The sequence below is a fragment of the Scleropages formosus genome, chromosome 2 (assembly GCF_900964775.1).
Source record: "Scleropages formosus chromosome 2, fSclFor1.1, whole genome shotgun sequence".
Taxonomy (NCBI): Eukaryota; Metazoa; Chordata; class Actinopteri; order Osteoglossiformes; family Osteoglossidae; genus Scleropages; species Scleropages formosus.
Genome location: NC_041807.1, coordinates 1,060,111 through 1,072,687, shown reverse-complemented (window position 1 = coordinate 1,072,687; position 12,577 = coordinate 1,060,111). Strand labels below are relative to the sequence as shown.

General features: G+C 43.8%; 1 protein-coding gene across 2 annotated transcripts in view; it reads left to right on the top strand.

Annotated features, from left to right (window-relative positions):
• The window catches only part of LOC108933885 (arginine-glutamic acid dipeptide repeats protein-like), a 151,525-nt gene that overhangs the window by 91,935 nt on the left and 47,013 nt on the right, over positions 1-12,577 (top strand). For both annotated transcript variants that reach the window (XM_029260115.1, XM_029260117.1), the window contains exons 4-6: positions 3,092-3,197; positions 3,564-3,660; positions 4,732-4,836. In XM_029260115.1, coding sequence (XP_029115948.1) covers positions 3,092-3,197; positions 3,564-3,660; positions 4,732-4,836 — 308 coding nt within the window. The remainder of the gene's footprint in view (positions 1-3,091; positions 3,198-3,563; positions 3,661-4,731; positions 4,837-12,577) is intronic.

Here is a 12,577-nt window from a genome sequence, read left to right as displayed (position 1 = left end):
GAAGAATGCGTCTCCGGTTCACGTGCAGTGCTTTCAGTCAATAGTGCAGTAAAACGTATTAACCAGTTGAGCGGCTGCAACAGAAACCCACATACACAGGGCTAGATGAGAACTACTGGGCTAGAGCTGTTTTTCTGCTAAGGAGGAGAGGGTGAACTTGTGCTCCGTGCCCATGGTGTCCCCTGGAGCTGGTACCCACACATGGTGAGTGGATTTTTCCCCAGCTGCGCGAGCCCTGATATCGCCCCGCGTTTGAAAGCTGCTCTGCGTTGGGTAGTGGGCTCACAGCCTGACCTCTCTCTTCATCCCTCCTCCTACTGTCATTGTGTCAGTTGCTCCGAAGTGGCAGGTGCTTTCTCTAGCTCTGAATGTTCTGCCCTGGATCTGTCCGCAGGGCCAGTGTACGTAAGCTGGGTGTACAGCGAGGTGTTGCGCCGCACACTTATTGGATGCTGGTCCCATGTGTGTAGCTTTAACATTTGCCTCCTGGCTTTTGTCTGCTGAAGTGTGAATCTGTGGGTGTTTTAGAAGTGTATAACATGTTTTAATTCCTCCTGGCGCGCACACGCACGTAGCCCAGCAGCGAACGCTGGATCTCACACGCTGGCCTCTTGCTCACAGAGGAGCGTTTCAGCCTCGTCCTCCATTTCGGGGAAGCAGAAGGACTGAACGGCTGCTGTTCTGTTCCCAACCGTGACTTCCTTCCTCCACCAGTGAATGAGGCTAGTCAGGGTTATTTGGTGCAAAGTGGCTGGATCTGCCTGGATTTGGTTCCAGATTTTTTTTTTTTTTTTTTTTTTTTTTAAAAAAAAGAGAGCTCTTCATCTGCCCCCCCCCCCAACAAAGTGTAATACGTCCTGATCTGTTGCAGAGAAGGAGGGGTGGTCAGAAGCAGCAGCTATGCGGGATGCCCCCGGGGCAGCGAGAGGGCTTTGCTGCTTGAAACACAGTTGGGAACACGCTAATCAATTCACCATTGTGATTCTAATGGCCTGTGGCCGCTGCCTCTCTCCATTCTGCTTAAGAGTGCTTATCTCCATAATTTGATTCTGGGCGATGATCTGGTCTGTGCAACATGCAAACATAATTAGGCTTTAATAATGGAACAGTCATTTCCTAGTCGATGGACTATATAGGAAAGGTCAGGGATTTCAGATTTTTTTTTTTTTTTAAAAATATATATATAAAAATATTTGTGTGTGTATATATATCTATCAATGTATGCACACAGAGAAATATATACGTACACACACAAACACACTCATGCAGCAGACTCTGCTCCAAAGAGAGGTGCGGTGATTATAAGGTAGAAACACTTGAACTCGGTGACTCCCTACGGTCGGCGAATTGAAGACGACCGGCGCTCGTCCCTCAGAAGAGCGTCATGATGCCTTTGGTTTTGTTCTTTGCATTTCTTTTTTCCTCCCTGTTTTGGGAGGAAAGCAGCAGCTTGGGGAAGCACTGATCTTCTGCCGAGTTAAAGGAACTCCAGATTAATTGGAGGAGAAGTACTTCACTGTCACCGCGGCATTTAAACACGTATAAATATCCCGAAATGTCATTTCTGCCTAATGGAAGCTTGGTGCAATTATCGCTCCTGACGGTGGGATGTATGTAGACAACTGAGTGGCACTGGGTGTCATTGCTGTGCCATTTCACCGTCGTGTGTGCATGTCTGTGTGTGTTTACATCGTAAGCTTAAGGCATTTTACTGGTAAATTCTAAAGTGCTGCAATAGCGAAAAGGTACTGTATGGTACCAGAAGGTGTTGTAAATCTTAACAAAGCTCTTTGTACCGTTTCTGTGAAAGCAGTACGTTTATATTAGAAGACGTATCATTGAGTTCTTCCCCCAGCATTTAGAGGGTTTTTTTTTTTTTTTTTTTTTTTTGTTATTTTTAAATATATACATATTTTATGTAAATGCCCCCCTCATCTCATTTGAGCGCTGTAATTACCTCCACCGGTTCCTGTGCTGCGTTTTAATGGAGAACAGAGGGCCCCCGCTGGGCCCCCATCCCCCCCTCCTGCCCTCATGCAGGCTGCCATTAGGCAGCTCTGCCGTTTTGGACACCGGCCGCCTGCCGCTCCCCCCACGAGAGGCCCAGGGTGCATGGGGGCTTTTCGCGGTGCGTGCTGCTCTCGGGGTGGACATGACGGAACCAGGTGGCTGAAAGGAGGGGAAACGCTGCTGAATCATTTAACTGTCGCTTTTTAGCACTCACAGCTGGTATCGCAATGCCTTAAAGGGAAGAAGTAAGAGGAAAAACTCGTCTGATTCCAGGATCGTTCTTCCTTTTTTGGCAAAGTGACACTCATCCTTGCGCAGAGGGGGCTGTAATGTATCGTCATGTAAAACGGCTGTGATTTCTGGCTCCCATCGTAACAAGCTGCCCTGCTCTGCTCTGCCAAGTTGTGGTCTGTTTAATGCTCTTTTAAACCGTCTGAATGGTCAGTGAGTTTGTGTGAAGCACTAATAAACATTTCATGTCAGTTAATGAAAACACCTTGTTCTGCCTTGGTCTGTATGTAGCTGCGTCTCTCTCTCTCTCTCTCTCTCTCTCTCTCTCTCTCTCTCTCTCTCTCTGTGGGTCCTGCAGACACAGGTGGTGGTCGCATCCCCGACTCAGTGCTGCCACTTGCTGTTTCTTTGCTAAATCGCAAGCGTTCCGCCGTAAACACTCCCTCTGAGCTGCGGTGGGGGGCAGTGAAGATTTCACGCTCGCTGCATCAGATAGAAGTCCGCCGACTAATTCGGCCCTTTCCGCTTTAAACACATTCAACATGTGAACTGGGTCTTTGTTTTCATGATTCTTTATTGTTCTAAACAGACTGTAGAGCGTGTGTCAGATGGAATACCATCCATTATAAAATGCACTAATACAGGGTAACCCTTTGAGCGGTTGCGAAGGAATGTGCTTGAATGCGGTACCTAAACTTACCCGTTACCTACCTGGGCAGTTTAAACGGTGTACGATACACAGTTTGACTATAGGAAGCGAAACTGCAATGCACAGGAGAACTTGGTTACTAGGCCTTGGAACAGATGGTTACATGTGTCACATGAGGCTCTCCCCCCTCGTTGCTTTCAGAGTAAACGGGACCACCTTCTGATGAGCGTCAAGTGGTACTACCGCCAATCTGAAGTACCGGACTCCGTCTACCAGCATCTCGTTCAGGACCGCAACAACGAGAACGGTGAGCAGCAGCTGCATTTACTCTTCCGCGGTAAACAGAGTGCAAAAGATTTCTTGTAACAAAGACCTCAGCGGGGTTGGTTCGGGCAGCAGTGTGACTTTGCAGTGTTTACACTTGAGCCTGGCTGCTTTTTTCAGCGTGGGACAGAGCCAGCTGTGAATCAACATATTGATAGTTTTGTTCTCTGTGTGCTTTGGCTCCTACTCTTGCACTGACTCCCCACCAAGTTCTGTACTCCTGTCTTGTCTCTCTCTCTCTCTCACACACACACACACACACACACACACACACACACACACAGAGCAGTGTTGGTACACTTAAGTGTTGCACAAATGCATTAGCGATTCTCTGACCTTTTCCTTGCAGACTCTGGTCGTGAGCTCGTCATTACTGACCCGGTTGTCAGGAGTCGGGAGCTGTTCATCTCTGACTACGTGGACACCTACCATCCTGCTGCTCTTAGGTAAAGGAGACAAGTTCACGGAAGCCCACAAAGGTCTACGTGCTGTTTACCTGGACTGTATTATTTGTTACTGCTCACTACATGCAGATTTTCCACCTTAGTGTAGGGCTCTCAGATCTTGTTGCATTAAAACGTGTTGCAGTAATTAACGTTATGTTAAACTTGGAAGATTAAAGGTGCTTGTAGTATTTTTTTTTTTTCTTTCCCTTGGACAATATGTGGGACAGGTTTTAGGTTACAGTAATTTTGATGTAAAGAGCAGTGTTTTTTTTTAAAAAAAAAAAACTGTATGCTGTGTGCAATCAGATGCTCTAGTGTTTTCTGGATCACAATTAACATCTTGGAGAAAGCAAATCAGGCTCGGGTGGTGCATATGTTAGAAGCCAGATAGCTCTTTTCGCTCGTGTAGTTGTCATTTCTCCTTAACAAAGACCATATGGAGGCAACGTGGCCATTCTCAAACGCGGCTCCCAACCACTGACTTCAGAGATGATCGGCAGCAAATACTCCTTCATAGACGTTTAGTTTGCCTTATTCAAGGGCTGTGGAGAAAAATGCAAAATAGTGGCGGAGCCCAAACACCGGTTCCGACCTTGCATTTCTTTCATCTCTGGAGCTGGCAGGTCTCACAAGGACGCCGCTTACTGTGACTTGAAACGAAACAGAGCGAAATTGTATCAAGATGCAGCCTGTTGTCATCACTCAGTGGCCTGCTGTTTTCCATGGTGTTTGGACGAGTGTTTATTTGTGTTCCATCAAGGTCCCTTTCACATCCTGCTGCAGGGAGTAGAATGGCTCTTTTTCACCCAACTCTGCGAATGAATAGAGGATGATCTCCAGGTGCTAATGAGTGTCAGGAGAGGTGGCTTCGCCCTCACCATCAAAGGCCATAAACTGTCAAATGCATCTGTCAGCATGTGCCTAATGGCACCAAACCTTTGGTTGCATTTCAGTGAACTGGGTGTCCTCCTAAACGTGTCAGTGGATTCATTTTTGAGCGAACAAACGTGTATATATACAGTAGATTTGAAGAAAAATTAACCCTTTTTTCCCCCACCCTTTATCCTACAGGGGGAAATGCACCATTGCCCATTTCTCTGACATTTTTGCTGCTAGGGAGTTCAAAGCCTGCATCGACTCCTTCTTTTACATATTGGGATACAACCCAGAGACCAGGTAAAAGTGCCTACATCTTGAGCTTAGCTCCTGCTATCCCTCCTATCCAGCTTTTGCTTTCTGCCTTCAGAAATGTCGTCCTTAATCAGGTTTGTACTAAGGCTACTTGGTTCTTGTGTGGAAATAATTGTGGCCCTTCCTGCAGGATTTAGGAATACTTTTATCTTCAGCTGCCATTGAAAAATTTCCACTTTTTGGGTATTGACATCCACCACATTGTTCTCATTTGTAGAGCTCCAGATTTTTCAAAGCATCAGATTTTTGTGTGTGTAATTCCATTGCAAGGGGGTGCGGTGGCGCAGTGGGTTGGACCGCAGTCCTGCTGTCCGGTGGGTCTGGGGTTCGAGTCCCGCTTGGGGTGCCTTGCGACGGACTGGCGTCCCGTCCTGGGTGTGTCCCCTCCCCCTCCGGCCTTACGCCCTGTGCTGCCGGGTTAGGCTCCGGTTCCCCGTGACCCCGTATGGGACAAGCGGTTCTGAAAATGTGTGTGTGTAATTCCATTGTCTGGCGACAAAGTAATGGCTTACGTCGAGTAAAACCTATAATGCTGTTGGTTATTGTATTGTCCTTTTTGATACCTCTCTGTGGTACATTTACATTTATTCATTTGGCAGATAGTTTTCTCCAAAGCAACGTACAACGTAGTGTTATCAGCCCACACACCTTATTCACCGCGGTGACTTACACTGCTAGATGCACTACTTGCAATGGGTCACTCGTCCATACATCAGTGGAACACACGCTCTCTGTCACTCACGCACTATGGGTGAACCTGAACAGCATGTCTTTGGACTGTGGGAGGAAACCAGAGCACTCGAAGGAAACCCACCTCCATTCTCTCGCACCACCCAAGCGCTGTGAGACAGCAGTGCTACTCACTGTGCCATTTATATACCATCTATATAGCAAACAATTATTGAGAAATATGTACTCCTAGGTGCCTAATGTTTGTAACTTTTATGAAGTAACTGGAATTTACCCAGGTAAATATCCAGGTGTCAGTATTATTGTATAAATCCAGGTGTGTAAGTTTTCTTTGGATAAAATTGTCAGCTAAACTGCTGACACTTTAACGTAACTACTATCAGAAATTATGGGAAATGGAATGGGAAAACTGAGGACTGACTTTTCCACCTTCACCCTGCAAGGCAGCAATTGTCCCTATAGTAGCGTGTGCTTTAACCTGTAAGCTGTGATGAGGAAAATTGTTTAGCTCTTCTGAAAACACTGAAGTGCTCTCAAGCCTATTTCATTTGGAAAAGCTGACTGACCTTCCAAATTGTGATTGCTGCAAACTGTACCAGATGCTCTGAAACAAATGCAGTGAAACAATGGAAAGTATATCATGCTTCCTGTCTGAAGGAAGCCTCAAAGTGTCGGTAGTTTAAAAAAAAAAGAAGAAAAAAGGTAGTTTTCAGGGAATAAACGGGCGTCTGTAGTGTTCTTAATCTGCTCTTGTCAAACCTGACTGTCGGCCTTTGGGATGAGGCAATAAGGAGGTATCCAGAGTTTCTATAAAATAATAGGCCAACGGAGTAATGCGGCACATTCCATTCTCGGGGAAAGGTCTGAGCCGATCGGGGACAAGGACATAAGTGCGGCAGTCTTACAGACCTTGTAGCATAAGCAACCCTAATGAGCTTCCAGCGGTCCAAAGGACGGTTTGTAGTACATCTCGCCCACCCCCGTTCCCTGTTGCAGTGCACTGCTGTTATTACACAGCTGCTTGCAGTCGGCATGGTAACCTGGAAGAGAGATGCTCCATCAGTGACTTATCTATAGAGATGCACAGAGGAGGAAAGGGCAGTCTGAACTGTCAGCGCTGAGCCTCGTTTTTAAGCGCGTGACTTATTCGCTGCTGTCGCGCATATTTCAGCTCTGTCTACTGCTGCGGTCACTTCCCTTCGCGCAGCAAAGAGCATTAAATTCTCACGCCATTTTCAGACTCATTTAAACAAGGGAAGCTTACTGATGCAGAACTAAGACTACTTCTAGACATTGTGTAAAGTGTAAGTTAATGTTGAAATGTACGGGAAAAGAATGCATGTAAGTGTGCGCTTGTATCATGTCGTGAGCACATCTTGCGTGTTGAAACTATGAAACGACCTCGATGCAGAACAGAACGCGCTGGGTCGAGCCGACTTGGGAAAGCTGGAGTGTCGCTGGAGTTTCCATGTTTTTCACTCCAGTGGCTTTTAGATCACTAAACTGCCAAAGTTGTCATGCATCTGAACACACGCTCAGGTGCAGGAGTCCGCTGTATGCCGGTTGGAGATTTTAATACCTCTTGTAGAAATGAGATCCCTTTGTACAAAGTCTTCCGAACAGCTTAAATCATCACAGATTCAAATGCTTCGTGAATGGAATAAAGTGACATTTGAAATCCTTCGCAAACCCATTAAAGGTCAGGAAGCCTGTTACAGTAACAAATCCCCCAGGAATTTTAAGGATGTCATGTGAAATGAATTATAGTCACAGCAGAGTAGAGTGGGATGAACCTATTTCAGCTGTGTGACCCATTTTAACAATGATGCGTGTGATGTGATTCCACATGACCTGCCTTTTCAGCTGTGGCATTGGCTACCTACGAGGAACAGTTCATCCATCATGTAAAATATTCTTGACAGTAGCTCTACATTGTCCAAATGGTGTAGTTTCACCACTGCACTGCCTTACTGTAGACAGAACAGACTTGCTCTTTTTCCTCGGTGGGAACTTATATAATAATAGTGGTTTAATTTGAAGGATGATTATGTGTGTGACCGCTTTCTCTCTAGTTTTTCCAGCAGTGCTGCTGTGATCTGAGGGGGGCAGTGGTGAAGGGCTTTCAGTGCTGGGTTATAATCGAAATTGGATCAGGCTGAAGCTTCAAGCCTTGTTTGAAGGTCTGGTCTTGAAGCTGAAAGGAGTTATTAGTTGATAGCATAAAATGAATAGAAAGAAAAGAACATGTAGTCTTATTTATTTACATTTATTCATTTAGCAGATGCTTTTGTCCAAAGCTACGTACATCTCAGCAAAAGTACAATTTACGCATTACATTGAGAGAAGGAGACATAGCTGCAGACATAAAAGTCTCAAGCAAACCTAGTTTGTTCCCTACCACTTGCTGCACCGAGGTTCATCGTTCGAGTAGGTGCATAAAACACATGATAGACAAATCCTGATACCCTCCTACCAATTTTTTTTTTTTATTTTTAAGTATTATAAGAAACACAAATGAGCAAGTACAGTGCCAGAGTACTGTTTTATAGTGATCAGGGAATAGTTTTCCCATTCTGGCAGTTTAGATTTTCTTGTTTGGTCCTGGAAGTTGGGCATTGTGTGAGCTTGCTTGTATAATGTGCTATATAATGTAATATATATTTTTTTTTTTTCCTCCTTGTGGCAGTGGTAGCATTTTTGTAGAGGTAGTGCACCACCAATGAATGAATGAATGAATGAAAGGAAAAGAAAATGCTGTTCGGACACAATTGGTCTGGTCACAGTAACTTTAATTTGTGCTGTCGCTGAAGCGTAAACGCTTGTTCTTGGGCTGGGAGCCGAACACAGGATTTTTGCTTCAAGTAAAACATTACTGAAAAGATATGTCTGAGACACCTACGTTAATAGTAATAATAATAATACACTTACTGTATGTTCCATTATTTAGGTATTGTGATGTCCAGTGAGTATTACCACCACTTATCATTAATGAGTTTCTATGTTCATTTGTCTGTTCTGCAACGTGTGGTCCGGGCTTACGAAATTTAGTCCAGCGGAATAAACTGATGCTTCAAAACTGTGCCAACGAGCTGTGGGAGGCACTGCGTTGTAGTAACCCTGTACCTGCACTATGGCTCAGTCCGTGTTTGCATCTTGTTCTGCGCTATCGTGCTTTCGTTTCTAATTTGTTTTAATGTGACGTATAACCTTCGTCTTACTCAAGTCAGTTCACAAGAGCAGCCACGGTGAATTTCCTTTATGAAGTCGTTCTTTCAAAATTTATTTTTCTACGCAAAATCCTTCACGCTTACTATTCTCGAAAATAAAATTTCCGTGAATATCTCCTTGTTATAGATTCAGAAGACTGTGCAAAATAGCAACCATAAAATATCGAATCTTTAATTGAAGAATGAAGAGTGGAAGAGAAATGTTGGCATATAATGAAGTTAACTTTCTTATTTCTATTGCAAGTGCACACTTTGAAAAGGTCATGTAGAATGGTGAGGGTGAGAGAGCTTTTTATAAAGTCCTCTGTTTGCTACTAAACTAACACACAATTCGAAAAAGCTTAGTGGACGCAATTAAACATTTTTATAAAGTTGTTTCCTGGCATAAACCTTGGAAAAGTTAAATCACCGTGAAATTATTGTCAACATCTTATAGGGGAGCTCTGGATTACTACGGCCGTCTTTGTTTACACCGATATTGCTGATGATGTTTCATTGCATTTCCTTTACTTGAACAGAGAATTTAAGAGGCTAAGGAAGACCTTGCAGTGACTAATGTCTTTGTTTTGATATTGATGTTATATTTGGAATTTTAGTGTTAAAACTTTTAATCAGTTTTAATTGTACTAGAAATCTGTGTAGGTTTACTGCATTTTAAGTTATTTTGGAAATTATTTATAATCAATAGTGCAGATATTTAAAAATTCTAAATGTTGTGTAAGAACAGTGTGTTTCAACATATTTACTCTAAACAGAGGCTAATGGGGGGGAGGACAAGGGGTGTACATAGGTGCTCTCTCATTAACATGTATGACAGAGGTGATATCACACTAGAAACGCTGCTGTCCTTTGCTAATATGCGCACAAGGCAGCGCCAGACCAGGGAGACCAGTCGGTGGCTCGGCTTTGCCAAACGGTATGATAATTATGAGTGTGTTGCGGAACAATTGCGATCCTAAAATAGTCTCCGCAAAAGTTACGGCTGTGCACTTGAACACATCACAGTCGAATCTTAGGTGCAAAATGCTCTTTCGTATGTTAAATACCAAAAACATAAGCACTCATTTATATGGTAAAGTAAGAGTAGCTAGTCATCTGTGAATAACATTGTCACACTTGTATAGCTATGTAAAATTTATCTGGTGACAGTGCTCCTTTGATTTTTATGCACAGTGATTATCAAAGTGAGAAAAATACTAATTTCCCATACTTGCATTGTGACGAATTCATGTTTTCAAAGTAGATTTTCTCTGTGGCACAGCAGCATCTTTGTACTGTAAGCTGTGACTCTGAACGAGCGAGCGAGTAGTTACTTCCCGTATGTTGGCTGAAAAGAGTACATCCATTCGCTGTTGTACAGACGCTCATCCATATATTCACTTATGCAGATTTTATTTGTACTGCTGATCACACTATAAGAACTTGGTCCCTGAATGTATGAACTTGAGTCCATCAGTGCAGCAAGTCTAAGATGGAAATGTCTCCACCCATATGAGCCCAGTGAGCCACCAGTTTGTATCAGCAAGTACCCATTTTTCTTCACTGGTGTTTTTTTTTTTTTTTTGCTGTGGAGTGAATGCATCCTGTGGTTTTTGCACTCACTCTTTAGTTGTCGATAAAACGCAGCACCCAAACACATCAGGAGTGTGGACATACCTGCACCTCGATTCACTTCCGTAGTGTTTACAGCTTGTGTCCGGTTGCTCCTGAGTGTCGGTGATTAGTTTCACAGCATTTTTTTTTTACATTTATTATAGCTGTACGTGAGAGTTTTATGGAGCCTGCTTAGTGAATAACTCTGGGTATGTCTATTAAGCTTTTATTGAGTGTGTACAAAGAAAATGGGTTTTTAAATTCACTCATTTCAAAATAGACTTATCAAGTTTAAGAAAAAATAAAACTGTCCAGTGTGCACCCTACCTTGTGCGCTGTTTGGAGATCGGCTCTGGACCATCACAACCGTGCATAGGGGATGTGCCCATAAAGCACGTTTTGTAACTGGGGGCAGTAGCATGTAAATCGGAGTACGTAACAAATTCCACTTGGTCTTAAAGGTAAATTGAAACTTGTTGTATGGGTTTATTGGCTTTTATTAGAGATTTTCATGGAATATACCGTCAATAGCATTTTGAGTCATTGGTGCGGTGAAGGAACCATGACGGCATCACTGCCCTGCAGATATTTTGTGATTTGTGGCATCAGCATGCCATTTAAAACAGATATGCACAAAAAGACACTTTTTTTTCAAGTATTAAATGTCTTCGGAAAACAGCTGAAGAATGTAGCTAGCTACTACACGGCAGCTGAAACAATACTTAACGTTGCTCATTCTGCTCATCCATACGCCGTATACTCATCCTGCAGGGATATCGGCGTTAGACCTGCTTCCCTGCTCTTGAAGGAGCCAGGTTCAAATCCCATCTTCAGATGACCTGCTATAGTTCCCGTGAACAAGCCGGTACTTGCGGTAAAACTGTTCCACCAGAAATGACCCAGTGGTATAAATTGGTAAATCATTGTGAGTACTTTTAATGTATTGGAGAAAAGCACAAAATCAATGAATACATGTAAATGTAGATATAATTTACATATCACTTTAGTGGTGAAGTAGGTTTGCATGCAAGAAGATATGACAGGGTGCATAATCGTTGAGACATCTTGTTACAGATGGTACAATTCTTTACAGATGTTTATATTTTACCAATATGAGTACATTTATTCCTTATATTAGAAGCACTGAAGAAATTTCCTTTGTGAAGGGACCGAATGATTTTTCTTACGGAGGGGGAACGATTCCTGGAGGACAAATATTATAAATATGTTGCCTAAAATTAAAAGTCCAGAATATAAGGTAGTTTTAGCAAATATGATGAGAACAACATTTTTATAATATATGTAAAAATATTTCTCTAGCTTGTATTTTCATTCATTATTAATAATTGCATATTTTGTGGTGCAAGGCTCTGGTGGTCCGGAGTCTGTCCCACAAGCACGGCGTGAGACGAGGTACGCTGTAGACCGAGACATTTTGATAATAATTGGCCTAGGATAAATGGGACGTTTATGATGCGGAGAAATAAGAGATGACCGCCCAAGTCTTTGGCTCTGCAAACATGTGGACACAAGCGTAGGGCCGAATGCGCGCGTGTGTCGCGTCGTACTGTCCGTCGCGCTTTTGCCGCGCACGAAGGACACGCCTGAAAGAAAAGTGGCAAAATGCCCCTGTACTGAAGACTGTGAGAAAAGTGCGTGTGTTCTCACGACGTGTCGTAGCAGTTTTTGTTCTACGAGAGCCTGCCGTGCGAGAGCTGAGCGTACGGAAAAGCGGAAGAGCAGCAGTATTAGGTGCACGTTGTATGATGGGCGACGCGACGTCATACCGACTTTGTCATGTAAACCGGCTCACAAACAATCTGTCGTACAAAGTTAGTGCGGAAGCTGGATGGGAACCTTTTACAACTTGATGTACTTGGGAAGCGTTGCAGGGATTATGAAATGCACTTGGGAGGTCGAGATGGTTCCTGAGAGAAAGATGCACTTTTATGCGTTTCCAGTAGTTGATAAGTGCGGATTCTTATATCGCTCCCCCGAGGGAGGGAGGACTTGACAAGTTTAAAGGCGAAGAGGGGAAGGAAGGAAGGGCGTGTTATGATTCCGCCCGCATGATGCTTTCTGGTGCTGGAGGTTTAGGTAAAATCGTGAGCTTTTTTTTTTCCTGCCCAGGTAGGTGCAGGTCACGTACTCTGTGTAGTCTGGGCTCGGCTGCCACGGACCAGTCGGTCGCCAGAGGAGCTGCAGGATCAGCACTG